Here is a 17,729-nt window from a genome sequence, read left to right on the forward strand (position 1 = left end):
TCGGCTGCCTCCCGCTCGACAAAATGGCCTTCATAGCTTTCGGGAGGAAGATGTGCATCAGTGGCTATGGGGCCGCTCCGGTTGCTTGTCTTGTTTGTATTCCCTTGTTCGTAAAACAGGACTTGGGTTTCAGGCTGTTGGCCCTGATAATTTTGGTAAACGGTGGAGCGCAGCACTCATCGGAAAAGGCTCCTTAAAGCCATTCATTGTAAAATGTTGCGCTTGTGAGCCATCGTTAGAGAGGAGACAACCCCTCTCCTCTGATGGAGACGGGAATTCTTGACCGAGGTGCACTCCACTTTCTCCTTCTGGTCTGTTAACATTGGATCCAGGTGGACTCACCCACTTCTCTACTGCCTTCCACTTTACAGAACATTATTGCCTTTTCCACGACATGATGTCATGCAGATATATCTAGAAAAATATAACTCCACTTAGGCAGAAAAAAAGAAATTCAAAGAACCCTTTTGGTTTGTTTCATGATGGTTTCCAACAGAATGTTAAACCTAGTGCTTTTGAGTCAGGCAGAAACAAGTAAGGGAACGAACTCCAACTAGGACGAAGTCATTACTTCTAGAGAAAGAAAGGACTTATAGCCATCAAAGTCTTATTGCAAGGAGAATGAGTTTGAATGAGACACATTCCCGAGAGTCTGGTAGAGTTCGATCTTACATTCCCCAGTGTTTTGTGCTAGGCCAGTTGGCTATGTTTACCATTTAAATGACTGAAGAATCCCTGGCATTGTATTCCTAACCCATGCTATACAGGAGAGCTGGAATATATTGAGGAATATAAGTCCGACTTTGCTGTTCAGGGCCTTCAGGTCCATTCCAACTTACCTGAGGTTTTCTTGGCAAAATTTGCACCAAAGAGGTTTATCCTTGCCTCCCCCTAAGGCTGAGAGAAAGTGACTTATCTGAAGTCATTTGCTGGATTTTCTTGGATTGAAACCTGTTAGGCAAGTGGGCTTATTAACAAAAGACCCTCCTCATAAATGCACAGCAGAGTATCTTATTAGCAGCAGCGTAACCCGGCACCAGTAGCCCAAAGTGATAAAAAGAACAAAAAACATACAGACCAATCTTATCTCTTCCTTAGGAGGCTTTTCTTTGTAGTTATTTATTATTTTACTCGGTTATTATTGTTATCCAACTTACCTGTTGGGCGAGTGGGCTTATTAATAACTAGCCACCCCCTGCCACGCGTTGCTGTGGCCCACATGGGGGTTCTGTGTGGGAGGTTTAGCCCAATTCTATCGTTGGTGGGATTCAGAATGCTCTTTGATTGTAGGTGAACTATAAATCCCAGCAACTATAACTCCCAAATGTCAAGATTCTATTTCCCCCAAACTCTACCAATGTTCACATTTGGGCATACTGAGTATTTGTGTAGAGTTTGGTCCCGATCCATCATCGGGACCAAACTCTACAGTGCTCTCTGTATATAGGTGTCCACAGTGCTCTCTGTATATAGGTGAACTACAACTCCAAAATCAAAGGACACTGCCCTCCAAACCCTTCCATTATTTTCTGTTGGTCATGGGAGAACTTTGTGCCAAGTTTGGCTCAATTCTTTCATTGGTGGTGTTCAGAATGCTCTTTGGTTGTAGGTGAACTATAAATCCCAGCAACTACAACTCCCAAATGACAAAATCTTTTTTTTTTTTTGAGTGAAGGACATACATTGGGTTGTTAGGTGTATTGTATCCAAATTTTGTGTCAATTCGTCCAGTGGTTTTTGAGTTCTGTTAATCCCACAAACGAACATTACATTTTTATTTATATAGATAAATAACCTTTTTTACATTTTTTCCAGCCTTAAAAAAGGGCTCAAAAACTCGGCTTATACTTGAGAATATACAGTATACCATACCAAAGCACATGTGTGTGTGTGTGTGTGTATGTGTGTGTGTGTGTGTGTGGGTTTTCCTTGCCCATTAGCTTGTTTCAGCCTCTGTCCCTTCCTTCAGAGATGCGACTACTTAAACACAACCTTCATCGCACTTATAAATGAGGCCTTGCAAAGGTTTGAGTTTGGAGTCAGAGGTGGAGATGGAATTGAGGGTCACCTGCCATATTTATTTCCAGAACTGCCTGCCTTGGCTTTTCTCCTCACTGAAAGACTCCCAAGAATGTTTGCAGGTATTGATGCCTCAATGGCTGTGTTGCGGTTTCATTTCTTTCCGTCAATGTTTCTGTTGTAGGAGGTGCTCATGATGCTGGACAACTACGTCCGAGATTTCAAGGCTTTGATTGACTGGATACAGCTCCAGGAGAAGCTAGAGAAAGCAGATGCACAAAGCAGGTGAGCAGGAAACTGTCTCCATGTATCCTTTTCTTTTATACAAATAGCTTTGTTTAGCATCCTTCTTGAATTCAAATTGGGACTGGAGAGAAACTGACAAGTGAAGACTGTTGCTTTCATGCCCAACCAGTCTGCTTTTCTGAAGTATCTGTCTAGCATTATACGTTCTTGAGAAAACGTTAGCCGTAAGGCCAGGTAGAAGGGATGTGCAAAACAACTGTATAGTGTGTAAATCTTCTGCAGCCTGTTAGTGTGTTAGTGCTCGTAGATTAAGTAGGCACATCCCTTAACCTTTTAAAATTTGTGTTCCATTTTTAATTGCCAGACCTACTTCACTCGCATGGGAAGTTAAAAAGATGTCCCCAGGACGCCACGTCATTCCAAGCCCCTCGACGGATAGAATCAGTGTCACGTCAAATGCACGGAGAAGTTTGAATTTCGGGTATGAGAGCGTGTACTTTTTAATGATTCCTTGGGTGAGAATTGGGATCGATCTGATCGTTGTTGTCGATTGCTCTCTGTAGCTTTGGTTGCTATTATTATTATTTATTATTTACAACATTTGTATACCGCTTTTCTCACCCCGAAGGGGACTACATTCACTAATATTGATTTGTCACACAGCATATAGAAAAAAGTTTTTATTTTATTAACTCTGTGAGTTAAACATTTAAAAAACCGTTACAAATCCATATGATACAGTGTATTCTTAGGCTGGTTGATGCTTAAGCAAGGCATCCCACATCTCTGTTCCTTTTCCCCCTCATTCTCCATTTTCTAGCATAGTACAGTATCAGTATTATATATTACTATATTGTACTATACCATTATCTATATAAATAAAAATGTAATGCTCATTTGTGGGATTAACATAACTCAAAAACCACTGGACGAATTGGCACCAAATTTGGACACGACACCTATCAGGCCAATGAGTGACCATCACTCATAAAAACACTGAAAAACACTGCAGACGGGACTTAAGGAGCCAAAAAACAAAACAAAAAAATACATTACAACACATGCACAAAACCACATATGTACACAAACACACATATATACACATATACACAAATATATACAGAAATAAACACACACATATATGCAGACACAAAACATACACTGAAAGAGGGAAGGAAGGAAGGAAGGAAGGAAGGAAGGAAGGAAGGAAGGAAGGAAGGAAGGAAGGAAGGAAGAAGAGAGAGAAAGAGGGAAAGAAGGGGGAAGGAGAAAAGGAAAGAAAGAAAGGTAGAGAAGGAAGAAGGAAAAAAATGAAAAAAAGAAGGAAGGAGAGAAAGAACGAAAGAGAGAAAGACCAAGAAAAGGAAGGAAGGAAAGAGATAGGAAGGATTTAACCAAAGAGCAAAGGAAGTAAGAAAAGAAACAGATAGAAAAGGAAGAAAGAAGAAGGGAAAGAAAAAGAGGGAGGGAGGGAGGGAGGGAGGGAGGGAAGGAAGGGAAGAAAGGAAGAAAGAAAGAAAGAAAGAAAGAAAGAAAGAAAGAGGGAAAGTTGGCCACAGCAATGCGTGGCGGGTACAGCTAGTATTGTAATATTATTAGTAATATTGCATGTAATATAAAATATATAATTATTGTATTTTTAGTATTAGCATTATATTGTATTACATTATTTATTATAACAGCCTACCGGCTGTTAGGAATTGTGGGAGTTGAAGTCCAAAACACCTGGAGGGCTGAAGTTTCCCCATGCCTGTTGTAGGGCCTGTTCCAGTAGAATGACATAGCCACACAACCCGAAAAACCCACAGCACCCAGTGCTTCTAGTCATGGAAGCCTTGGACAACACATTGTTCTGTTCCTGGTTTGAAAGTGTTATTTCTTGTGCAATTGTGCGGTCTTACCTTGAAAGTAGTTGTTATACTCCAGAAACTTTGTTTCTGTGGCTTCCATAGGCTATGTTGCATTGGTTGAGACTCTATGAGATATTCATTGGAAAACTAGAACAAAATATGCTGCAGGATGATCCCACAAAAGCAAACGTTTTTGCAAGTTTAATAAATGATAGAACCAATTAGGAAATGACATTTATAATCCGGGAATAAAAGCCATGCTACATAGTGTAATTGGGACTTGAGCATCTATGAATATTGATATTAACAGGGGGTCCTGGAATTAAAACCCAGCAGATACCAAAAGGCCCACTGGATTCAGTACAGATCTGTGCTTGTATCTTGATAGTTGGTTAAAACTATATTTATGGTGATGTTACTCCATAAGCTGAAGCAGCGGGTGCCAAGAGGAATTTGTAAGCAAATTGTTAGAATACATGGGAAATGTAAATATTCTGAGAAGCACTTTAATTACCCGTTGGATTGCTCCCCCTACTTTTCATTTAAAACGCTCCTACTAGATACATCCTACCTCTGTTCATGTCCAGCGTTTATTTTTAAAGTTTTAACTACTACATTTAGCTATAGGTTTTTAAATCTTTATGTGTTTTGTCTATATGTGAGTTATATTAATTATATTGTTTATTTGCTGATTGCTTGTTGTTTTTATTGATGTGTTGTTGGGCTTGGCCTCATGTAAGACGCTCCGAGTCCCTTGGGGAGATGGTGGCGGGGTATCAATAAATGTATTATTATTATTATTATTATTATTATTATCATCATCTGTGATGGAACTTTGGGGCACATGGATTTTCCTGCCTTTTAGGGCCCCGCCTGCAGCAGTGTCCTCTAACCGCCTGGCTCCATCAGGAGTGAGTTGGGCCGACAAAGTGAAAGCCAACCACACGGCAGTGGCTCCCATTTCAGAGACGCAAGCGCGCATGCCAACGCCGGTCCAGAAGTCTTCACGGAGAAATGGCAAGTGCTTAGGGGTCCTTCTTTTGAGAAACCATTTGCTTAAAAGTGGGTAATGATTGCATTTCCATTGTTGTGCTTATTATCACAAGGAGAATGAGTTCCAATGAGACACATTCCTGAGAACCTGGTAGAGTTCGATCTTACATTCCCCAGTGTTTTGTGCTAGGCCGGTTGGCTATGTTTATCATTTAGATGACTGGAGAATCCCTGGCATTGTATTCCTAACCCATGCTATATAAGAGAGCTGGAATATATTGAGGAATATACGTCCGACTTTGCTGTTCAAGGCCTTCAGGTCCATTCCAACTTACCTGGGATTTTCTTGGCAAGATTTGTTCCAAAGAGGTTTATCCTTGCCTCACCTGGAGAAACTGACGTATCTGAAGTCACTTGCTGGATTGTTGTAGGTTTTTCGGTCTATATGGCCATGTTCTAGAAGCATTTCTTCATGACGTTTCGCCTGCATCTATGGCAAGCATCCTCAGAGGTTGTGAGGTCTCACAACCTCTGAGAATACTTGCCATAGATGCAGGTGAAATATCAGGAGGGAATGCTTCTAGAACATGGCCATATAGCCCGAAAAACCTACAACTCCCATTGATTCCAGCCATGAAAGCCTTCGACAATCACTTGCTGGATTTTCTTGGATTGAAATCTTTTGGGCAAGTGGGCTTATTAACAAAAGACCCTCCTTATAAATGCACAGCAGAGTAACCTATCAGCAACAGCGTGACCCAGTATAAGTAGCCCAAAGTGATTAAAAAGAACAAAAACATACAGACCAATGTTATCTCTCCCTTAGGAGGCTTTTCTTTATGGCAAAATAATATGGTTGCACTATTTACAAGAACAAGGTTTCCATAAACACAAATAAAGTTCTTTGCACTTCCTTCTTTGCTTCCACACTGGGTTTCTTTCTCATGCAGATAAACAGTTTTGCTCTCACAGAGCCTCTTCTCACACCGAAGTTACACAGGAGCTTCATACAGGAGTTTTTTATACACACAGCAGCCTTCACACACTATGGACTCCAACCTGGGGCTTCCTTTCACTGAAGCTTCTCACACTGAGGCCTACAAACACTGAGACCTACCTCACACTGGAGCTTCACTCATCAAGCTTTCTCACACTGAGGGCTCTCTCAGACTGAGGTCTTTCTCCCACTAAGGCAAAATAACTCTGAGGCCTTTCTCTCATACTGAGGCCTACTAACACAATGAGGCTCTTTTCCCACAGAGACCTGAGGACAACTGAGCTACAGACTGAGAACAACTAAGCTATAGTAAAATAATATGGTTTATTTTATCATGGTTTAATACATTTGTTATACATTTGTTTTACAGCAGATACATATTATTCAATACAACCTAACATACTAACAAAAAAACCAATCTAAAATAATAATAATAATAATAATAATAATAATAATAATAAGGTTGCACTATTTACAAGAACAAGGTTTCCATAACACAAATAAAGTTCTTTATACTTCCTTCTTTGCTTCCACACTGGGCTTCTTTCCCATGCAGATAAACAGCTTTGCTCTCACTGAGCTCCCTCTCACATCAAGGAGCTTCACACAGTAGCTTTTTACACACAGCAGCCTTCACACCAGAGCTTCATCCTGATTCTTCCTCTCACTGGAGCTTCTCACACCAGGTCTACTCATATTGAGGCCTATTAACACTGAGGCCTACTTCACACTGAGGCTTTTCTTCCACTGAGGCGAACTAACACTGAGGCTTCATCATATTGAGGCCTAGTAACACACTGAGGCCTTCTGCCACAGAGACCTCTCACTAACTGAGGGCTACTAAGCTACAGGCATACCTGCTTATATTGAACTGCAGCTTTTGCTGAGTTATTGCATCCATTTAACCCTTTCAGTGCTTGACTCACATTTTTATAATGAAAAATACCTAGTTAATTTTCAATATTTCTAATCAAACCCTGGTTTCCTTGATTCCTAGAGACCCCACTTGCTTTGCTACCTATGCATTCAAATCTAAACCATGATTTATTTGAATAAGCTAAAATCATGTAAATTATTTGTGTCGCCTGAACCTTTTTGCTGTCCAGGTCTTGTGCCAACCTTTTAAAGACTTAACAGATTTATAGTGGCACAGAAAATTGCAGTAGTTTATGTATGCCACAATAAATCTTTTAATTTTAAAGCCAACGCCAGAGTCGTAAGTGTTCTCCTCTAGAGTGTGACGGCGTCTCACCTGACTTTGAAAACAAGCATAAATTGGAGTCCCATTCAATGTTGGTCATAATGATGAAAATAAAGCCATTTGCTTGTTATTCTTATTTAAGGAAAACCCTTCACAAGATTTTTATACGTATCACAAAACACAGAGATTGCTACTGACTCAAATGGTGTTGAGTTTCACAGGTTCGGAAATGTACAAGCGGCCCCTCAAGAGCTAATGTCGTCAGGAAAAAGATGGGGCGTAAACTGGCAGTCTGTAGAGACCCGCCGTAAAAAAGAACTACGTTAAAAGCGATAATGGGTTGCTTGTTCTTCAAGTACAATCAGTGTCCAGGCTTGATGTAGTCTCTTCCTTGAAAAGTCTTTCTGGCTATGGGATTTGGTAGCCAGAGAGTTGAGAACCTTTCTTTGGAAGAGAGATAATCAATTCAATTCCATGTATTAGTTATTTTTAGAACGTTTCTCCTGGGATGGGTTCTTTGTTGAGCAAGTGGGCTTATTAACAAAAGACCCTCCTCATGAAGGCACCACAGAGTAACTTATTAGCAGCAGCATGACCAAGCACCAGTAGCCACAAGAGATAAAAAGAAGAAAAACACACAGACCAATGTTATCTCTTCCTTAGGAGGCTTTTCTTTATAGCAAAATAATCTGGTTGCACTATTTACATGAACAAGGTTTCCATAGCACAAATAAAGTTCTTCATACTTCCTTCTTTGCTTCCACATTGGGCTTCTTTCTCATGCAGATAAACAGCTTCACTCTCGCAGAGCTTCCTCTTACACTGAAGTTACAAAGGAGCTTCACACAGTAGCTTTATACACACAGCAGCCTTCATGCATGGTGGCCTTAATAATAACAGCAATAATAATATTAATAATAATAATACTTTATTTATATTTCACCCTTTTCACCCCAAAGGGGACTCAGGGCGGATCACACTACACATATACGGAAACATTCAGTGCCGCTTTGTATAGACAGTACACAGACTGACAGACCAGAAGGAGGTGGTTTGTTTCTATTCAGGGTCCAGCTGTTTTTGGTGACATGGAAGGTTGGGCGCGAGTCCTGGGCGTGTTGTTGCTCTATCCTCTATGATGAAGAACTGTCAGGACTTCCTCCTTCCTTTTGGTCACGCAGCATTTTCTGATCTTCTTTCTTTATGGCGTTGTAAAACACACACACACACACACACACACACTACTTTTCACGGTACCTAATTTCTCTAATCACAGCTAAAGCTGTTTTTGAATTGCTTAGATAAACTGTGATCTAGGCTAACAGTTGGCAGCTCACGCCAACCCGGGGCTTCAAACTTGCAACCTTTTGGTTGATAGATCTTGTAATTGCTGATTATTTACCAGCTGTACTAAACATCTGGCCTTTAACCTGGGGCCTATCTCACCGAAGTTTCTGACACACCAGGCTTACTCACACCGAGGCCTACTAACACTGAAGTCTTTCTCCCACTGAGGCCTTCTCACACTGAGGGCTTTCTCAAACTGATGCCTCTCTCAGTCTGGCAAACTGACACTGAGGCCTACTCATACTGAGGCCTACTAACACACTGGGACCCTTCTCCCACAGATACTTTTCACAGACTGAGGGCCACCAGAGACTGAGGGCTACTAAGCTACAGGCATGCCTGCTTATATTGAACTTTTGCTGAGTCAGCTTTTGCTGAGTCATTGCATCCATTTAACCTATTTGTTGCTTGACTCACATTTTTCTAATTAAAATACCTAGTTAATTTTTAAATATTTCTGGGTGTATTTTGTCCTCAGAGAACTAAACCCCATTGAACTAAACCCCATTGATTTCAATGGGACTTATTGCAAGGTTTTTCAGAAGCAACTATTGCATGGTGAATTTTTAAACACCTTTGCAGAAGCATACAAGGAGCTCGGCCTGTCATTAAACATCGAGAAAACCAAAGTGCTCTTCCAGCAGTCACCGGCCAGTCCCTCTCCAATGCCAGAAATACAGCTTAATGGTGTAACATTAGAAAATGCTAGCCATTTCCGCTCCCTTGGCAGCCACCTTTCCACCAAAGTCAACATTGACACTGAAATTCAACACCGCCTGAGCTCTGTGAGTGCAGCATTTTTCCGAATGAAGCAGAGAGTGTTTGAGGACCGGGACATCCGTAGGGAGACCAAGGTGCTTGCTCATAAAGCTATTGTCCTCCCAACCCTGCTATACGCCTGCGAGACGTGGACTGTCTACAGATGTCACATGGAACTCCTGGAATGATTCCATCAGCGCTGCCTCCGGAAAATCCTGAAAATCTCTTGGGGAGACAAACGGACAAACGTCAGCATGCTGGAAAAGAAGCAAAGACCACCAGCATTGAAGCTATGGTCCTCCGCCATCAACTCCACTGGACTAGCCATGTTGCCCGGATGCCCGACCACCATCTCCCAAAGCAGTTGCTCTATTCCGAACTCAAGAACGGAAAATGGAATGTTAGTGGGCAGGAAAAGAGATTGAAAGATGGGCTCAAAGCCAACCTTAAAAACTGTGGCGTAGACACTGAGAACTGGAAAGCCCTGGCCCTTGAGCGCTCCAGCTGGAGGTCAGCTGTGACCAGAAGTGCTGCAGAACTTGAAGAGGCACGAATGGAGGGTGAAAGAGAGAAACGTGCCAAGAGGAAGGTGCGTCAAAACAACCCCGACCGGGACCGCCTTCCACCTGGAAACCAATGCCCTCACTGCGGGAGAACATGCCGATCAAGAATAGGGCTCCACAGTCACCTATGGACCCACCACCAGGACACTACACTTGGAGGACCATCATCCTTGGACTATGAGGGATTGCCTAAGTAAGTATTGCCTGGTAAGGATATATAGGATTGCAACCAAATCCTTCCCCTCTCTGATCTGGCATACTATGCCATTATAGTGCGGTGAATCCATACTCACAGCCATGTTTCCTTCTTTTGATGTTTCAAGAGGGATAGCCAGAGAGCTCTCATGCCTCACCAAATGACACACCCCAGCATTACATAAGATTCAGCCATGGCAGTTAAAGTGGCACATAGCTATGTTTGTGCAGCGTGAAAGGTCCCCCAGAGACTGATTTTTATTTGTGGCAATTGTCGGCCAATATTTTTCGATACGGAGGACTTTGTTCGGTGGCATTTCTGAATGAATAGGATGCTGTAAGCGAACTTAAGCAAGGAGCGGATCACAGGAATATTGCCACATCTATCGCAGGGTAATTTATTTCCCCAGCTCTTAGCAGAGGATTTATAGCATTGTAAAGATATGGAATCCCTGCTGGAAACTAGATGCCTATTCCCTTCTCTTTGATTCCTTTCTTCCTTTTTGTGATGCCTCCTATATATTTATGCCTTTTTCTGAGTGGCTCGGCTGGGGCCATGGTCTACACCCTTCCTTTCTAGTCCCTTGCAATAGCATTTTATTATCATTAGTTTTTATTGTTTTGTCTCTTTTTTGGCCATGAAGTCCGCCCTAGGTGATATTACGCATAGGCAGATCTCTGAAAAGTTGACTTTTTGGCCCGTAAGGCCCTGAATCCAACCTGCATAGGATTCTGGGGTTGGTGGCCCCAAAAGTACCGTATATACTCGAGTATAAGCTGATCCAAATATAAGCCGAGGCACCTAATTTTACCACAAAAAAACTGGGAAAACAGATTGACTCGAGTATAAGCCGAGGGTGGGAAATGCAGTTGCTATGGGTCAGTTTCAAAATAAAAATAGATACCAATACAATTCCATTAATGGAGGCATCAATAGGTTCAATGTTTTTGAATATTTACATAAAACTATAATTTAAGATAAGGCGGTTTGATTCTGATTAGACCATTATCCTAACCTTCTTGAATGTAAATGTGTTTACGTATCCTTCCGATAATAATAAAGAGAGGAAAATAATAAATGTAATAAGAGTAAAATGATAAATGTAATAAAAATAATAATAATAAACCTTTATTTATACCCCGCTACCATCTCCTGGAGGACTTGGTGCGGCTTACAAGAGGCCGAGCCCAAATACATCAATAAAAACAACACAGCAATACAGACAATAAATAAACTCATAAACAAAGCAATAAACAATAACAGTAACACCACGACGCATTAAAAACCTATGGCAGGGCCAAATGTAATGATTAAAATTTTAAAATACTGAGCATGACAAGGTGACATATAACTAGGATGGGTTTTTGGAGAGAAATGGAGCGAGGAGACAATCCTAGATCATTAGTAAAGTGCGATTAGGGACATGTTGCTTAGGCTTCCTTATTCTGGGAAGGCACACTGGAACAACCACGTTTTCAGGCTCCTCTTAAAGACTGCCAGAGTTGGGGCATGTCTAATGTCCTTGGGGAGTGAGTTCCAGAGTCGAGGGGCCACTACCGATAAGGCCCTATACCTCGTCCCTACCAATTGCGCTTGCGATGGAGGGGGAATCGTGAGCAGGGCCTCTCCAGATGAACGAAGGGATCGTGTGGGTTCGTACACAGAGATGCATATATAATAATAATAATAGAGGAAAATAATAAATAACCTTGACTCGAGTATAAGCCAAGGGGGACCTTTTCAGCCTAAAAAAAGGGCTGAAAAACTAGGCCTATACTCGAGTATATACAGTAACTCTTTCAAATTATAGAAATGATATTCTTGACCGTCCCATTCCTTCACTTTGGAAAAAAAAAACTTCTGTAAAGCCTGCGTTGACCAATTATGTCATTTCACATGGGCTGATAGTTTGCTTTGCATGGAAAATGTATTGAAACATGCAGAACTATTCCTGTGTTTGACGTTATAGGAAGCAAATATTTCAGTATTTTTTTCTTTCTCTAGCACTACAATTTCTGTTTCAGAAATTTACTAATTTATACTAATAATATAATAGTAATATATGAATCACCTTCGGGCTGATATGAGCGGGGTAGAATTATTGCAAATAAATAAATAATATAATTAATATTATTGTATAGTCATATAATATTTATAATATTATAATGTAATGCAATATAATAATAATAATACAATATTATAATCATATTTTATATTACATGTAATATTCCTAACAATATTACAATATAATGGTGTAGTACAATATAGTAATATATAATACTGATATTGTACTATGCTAATAATTTAATATATTGTATGTATATATATCTAGTAAGCCACTCTGAGTCCCCTTCGGGGTGAGAAGGACGGCATAGAAATGTCGTAAATAAGTAAATAAATAATATTACCCAGGAACACATCTGTTCATAGCATCATAGAGTTGGAAGAACAACCTTAGATATGCAGATGATACCACTTTGATGGCTGAAAGCGAGGAGGAGCTGAGGAGCTTCTGAACAACAACAACGTCACATTGGAAATCAAAGCCGACTTAGTTAATAATGCACTCTACCCTGCAACCTTGAGGATTTCTTCCCCAGATCCACCAGTAAAATATTCCCCCTGATTGCAAGAAGTCCTCATTCCAGGTGAAAGGAGAGCTGACTTGACATCGGCCATATTGCATGTAACAGATCTCTTTTCAATGTTTAATTTCAAGCACCGACACCTTTGCCATGCCGTGGCGCGCCTTTGCCTCGTTACCGTTGTTAATAAGGTTACAGGAGAGTTCTTCCAGATGGAGTAACTTTAAAAGGCCTTGAGCTTAAGTGACTTTGGAGGGAGGGGAGGCAGCAGAAGGGCTCAGAAGAACAGATGGTTTGTCACTTGCATGTAATACAAGAGGAAGCAGGGAGCTCAGAGTGTGGCTAGAGAATTGTCAGAATGGCCGCATGAATTATTCATGGACAAAACTGGGCAAGTAACCAAATCCTGACTGCGATAGCCAGCGTGGGATTGTCCGCAAAGTGCGTGGTGCTTTTCGGAACGAAACAACTGCCGTGATCCAAGCTGGTGGCGTGCAGGAGCCAAAAAGTGGGTCAGGTCTTGAACTCTGAACGTTGTATTGATCCAGAAGTCAGAGCTTCACTTCCTCTCCAGCCAAACCTGGTCTAGCTTCAGTGGACCTTGGTGCTTGGATGCTTGCCACAGATGCAGACCAAACGTCAGGAGAGAATGCCTCTAGAACAGTGGTTCTCAACCTTTCTAATGCCGTGACCCCTAAATATAGTTCCTCATGTTGTGGTGACCCCCAACCATATTTTTGTTGCTACGTCATAACTGTACTGTTATGAATTGTAATGTAAACATCTGATATGCCGGATGTATTTCCATTGTTACAAATTGAACATAATTAAAGCATAGTGATTAATGATAAAAACAGTATGTTTGGGGGAGTATGGACAATGGATGAAGGGATTGAAATTACCGCCAATCGATTCAGCTCTGACTTTTTGGGAATTGCACTTGTGTGAATTATAGTTCACCAGGCACCAAAGAGCATTCTGAACTCCACCAACAATAGAATTGAACTAAACTTGGCATACAGGACTTTCATGACCCACGGAAAATACTGGAGGGGTTTGGAAAAATAGACCCTGACATTTGGGAATTGCATTTGTGTGGATTTATAGTACACCAAGCACCAAAGAGCATTCTGAATGCCACCAACAATAGAATTGAACCAAACTTGGCATGCAGGACTTCCATGACCCACAGAAAATACTGGAGGGGTTTAGGAAAAATAGACCCTGACATTTGGGAATTGCAATTGTGTGAATTATAGTTCACCAGGCACCAAAGAGCATTCAGAACTCCACCAACAATAGAATTGAACAAAACTTGGCATATAGGACTTCCATGACCCACATAAAATAGTGGAGGGGTTTGGGGGAGGTATTAACAAAAGATTAGATTTGTCCTACCTTCAGTTTCTGAAGAGCCTTCTTTGCTGCCTGGACAGGGGAAAGAGGGCCATTTTGGGGGGGGGGCAACCGAGGCGGCTTCGCGACCCCCAGAAAATGGCCCAGTGACCCCCTTGGGGGTCGCAACCCCCAGGTTGAGAACCGCTGCTCTAGAACATGGCCATATAGCCCGAAAAACCTACAACAACTCATTTGGAGATTTCAGCAGTCTGTTACTCCGGCATGAATTTTCTCCTGTTCTAGCATGTTGCCGTTGTTCATCATTAGACTCTGGGGACCACAGTTTGAACCCTCATTGGACCAAGGAAACCCACTGGGTGATTTGAGGCAAACTGCATTCTTTCAGAGCAAGGGAAAGGCCAATTTCTCTCTTTTTTTGGAAAGGATTTTATTAAATTTTCCATAATACATCGAAAGAGTGAGAACAATAATGAGAGAGAGAGAAAGAGGGGAAAGAGAGAGAGAGAGGAAAAAAACAATCAACAATAGAAAAAGTGAAAAATACATAAAAAAACACAAAAAGAAAATACAAAAAGAAAATTGACTTCCATTCCATCTTCTTGGTTAATGTCCTTTTTTTATTAAAAAAATTACTTAAAAAAATAAATGTCTATCGTGTCATCTATTTTTGCGATTTCTCCAAAGCTGTGGAGAAGGTCCCAGTCTGTTCTTTTGAAAGTATTTCCAGTTTTTGTCTTTACTGGACAATTCATCCATATCCATTATTTCCCTGATTTTCTCTAACCACTCTTCTATAGGTGGATTTAATTCTTGCTTCCATTCTCTTGCAAAGATAATTCTGGCAGCAGTTGTAATAAATGTGAAAAGTTTATCTTCTTGTTCATTTCATTGTAAGTCTAAATCTGTAAACCCTAGTAAATAATACTCGGGAAAGGCCAGTTTCTAATGAATTTTACTAAGAAAACTCTCTGATTAGTCAGATTTTTTTTCCCATGTCAGGAGTGACTTGACATGGAAACTTCAAGTCGCTTCTGGTGTGAGAGAATTGGCTATCTGCAAGGATGTTGCCCTGGGGACATCCAGCAAGGCCATAAATCTTCTGATAAACGATGGGAAAAACTAGGAGGCTAATTAGCTAACACTTTTTTTTCCATATCAGGAGTGACTTGAGAAACTGAAAGTTGCTTCTGGTGTGAGAGAATTGGCTATCTGTAAGGATGTTTGCACTAAATGTTTTACCTTTGCATGATGCAATCTAGAGCGAAGAGATGCCGAAGGGTGGGAGACGGTGCAGCGTGGGAGGCCTGTGAGGTCCAAGTCGTTTCCTTTGGCCACAAAGACAGCTTCCTCTGCAGAATCGTCGCGGTTCAAAGACGACAGCGACAAGGAAAACGTCGTCCTTCGTCCCTCGGAGAATAGGCAGAAAGGCTTGTTAACGGAAGACGGTGTCTCGAAAACTACAGAGCCTAACTGGAAAGATCCTTCTCACCAGTGTGAGCACCCGCTTGCTGAAAGAACACAGGTGAGCATCCTTTTGGGGATCCCACCTTAACATATTTTATTTTCTGTAAGACATACTTCAACAGAACCAATTTCTTCTATTGTGGCGCTGCTCCTTTTAAATCAGGCCTGGGCAAACTTTGGCCCTCCAGGTGTTCTGGACTTCAATTCCCACAATTCCGGCTGTTAGGAATTGTGGGAGTTGGAGTCCAAAACACCTGGAGGGCCAAAGTTTCCCAGGCCTGATCTAAATCTATATAAATAAAAATGATAACTCAAAAACCACTGGATGAATTGACACTGAATTTGGACAGAAGACACCTCTCAGGCCAACGAGTGACTATCACTCATAAAACCTGGAAAAACACAATAGAAAAGACTGAAAAAGCATATATATATATATATATACACACACACACACACACACACATACACACACACATTACAACACATGCGCTCAAAACCACCTATATACACAAACACACATATATATACAAATATATACACACATATATGCATATATACACATGCAAAACATATACACAGAAAGGGAGAAGGAAGAAAGGAAGGAGAGAAGGAAGGAAGGAGAGAAGGAAATAAAAAAGTGAAAGAGGAAAGGAAGGAGAGAAGGAACGAAAGAGTGAAAGAGGGAAGGAAGGAAAGAAAAGAAGGCAGAGAAGGAAGGAAGGAGAGAAGGAAATAAAAAAGTGAAGGAAGGAAGGAGAGAAGGAGGAAGAGAAAGAAGGAAAGAAAGGAAGGTAGAGAAGGAAGGAAGGAGAGAAGGAGGGTGAGAAAGAGGGAAAGGAAAGAGAGAAGGAACAAAAGAGAGAAAGAGGGAAGGAAGGAGGGAGAGAAAGGGAAGGAAGAAAAGAAAGGAAAGTAGAGCAGGAAGGAAGGAAGGAAGGAAGGAGAGAAGGAAATAAAAAGTGAAAGAAGGAAGGAAGGAAGGAGGGAAAGAAGAAAAGAAAGAAAGGCAGAGAAGGAAGGAAAGAGAGAAGGAAATAAAAAAGAGAAAGAAGGAAGGAGGGAGAGAAGGAAGGAGAGAAGGGGGAGAGAAAGGAAAGAAGGAAGGAAAGAAAGGTAGAGAAGGAAGGAAGGAGAGAAGGAAATAAAGTGAAAGAAGGAAGGAAAGAGAAGAAAGGAAGGAGAGAAAGAGGGAAAGAAGGAAGGAAAGAAAGGAAGGTAGAGAAGGAAGGAAGGAAGGAAGGAAGGAGAGAAGGAAATAAAGTGAAAGAAGGAAGGAGAGACGGAAATAAAAAAGTGAAAGAAAGAAGGAATGGAGAGAAGGAGGGGGAGAAAGAGGGAAAGAAGGAGTAAAGGAGAGAAGGAAATAAGTGAAAGAAGGAAGGAAAGAGAGAAGGAAGGAAGGAGAGAAGAAACGCAAGAGGGAGGGAAGTAAGGAAGGAAAGAGACAAGGAAGGATGAAACCAAAGAGCAAAGGAAGGGAGGAAAGAAACAGGTAGGGAAGGAAGAAAGAAGAAGGGAAAGAAAGAGAGGGAAGGAGAGAAAGAGGGAGAGAAGGTTGGCCACAGCAACGCCTGGCGGGTACAGCTAGTTCTTTCTATAAATGAACTAAGGAACCGAAAGCTGCCTTTTTATGAGCTTCCCTTTCAAGAACAGTGCAGCAGCGAAATAGCACTGCTTTCCATCTGATTCATGAGGTCGGACGTGTTTTATTAGGTGTTAATTTTCCTAACAGAGTTTATATTTCAGAGCGATGTTGAAAGCTCTCTAAGAAAAGTTTGTGTTAAGTGAGGCACATTATCTCCTTGGTCCGTCATATATAACTTCCTTCATCTCTCAGAGAGCTGATGGAAGCAAGCAGCCTTTTCCAAAGGAGGGGAAACAGCCTTTACTGTATATACTCGAGTATAAGCTGAGTTTTTCAGCCCTTTTTTTAGACTGAAAAAGTCCCCCTCAACTTATACTCGATTTAAGGTTGTTTATGATTTTACTCTGTTGTTGTTATTATTATTATTACTGTGTCTGTGTCAAATTTGGTGTCAATTCGCCCAGTGGTTTTTGAGTTCTGTTAATCCCACAAACGAACATTACATTTTTATTTATATAGATTAAAACAGATTTAAATATCATTAGCATTAAAACAATTAAGT

General features: G+C 41.1%; 1 protein-coding gene across 2 annotated transcripts in view; it reads left to right on the plus strand.

Moving 5' to 3' along the window:
• The window catches only part of SCAPER (S-phase cyclin A associated protein in the ER), a 247,483-nt gene that overhangs the window by 36,461 nt on the left and 193,293 nt on the right, over window positions 1–17,729 (plus strand). For both annotated transcript variants that reach the window (XM_067471273.1, XM_067471274.1), the window contains 4 exons: window positions 2,204–2,304; window positions 2,630–2,746; window positions 4,981–5,132; window positions 15,375–15,637. In XM_067471273.1, coding sequence (XP_067327374.1) covers window positions 2,204–2,304; window positions 2,630–2,746; window positions 4,981–5,132; window positions 15,375–15,637 — 633 coding nt within the window. The remainder of the gene's footprint in view (window positions 1–2,203; window positions 2,305–2,629; window positions 2,747–4,980; window positions 5,133–15,374; window positions 15,638–17,729) is intronic.

This window comes from Anolis sagrei, chromosome 9 (assembly GCF_037176765.1).
Source record: "Anolis sagrei isolate rAnoSag1 chromosome 9, rAnoSag1.mat, whole genome shotgun sequence".
NCBI lineage: Eukaryota > Metazoa > Chordata > Lepidosauria > Squamata > Dactyloidae > Anolis > Anolis sagrei.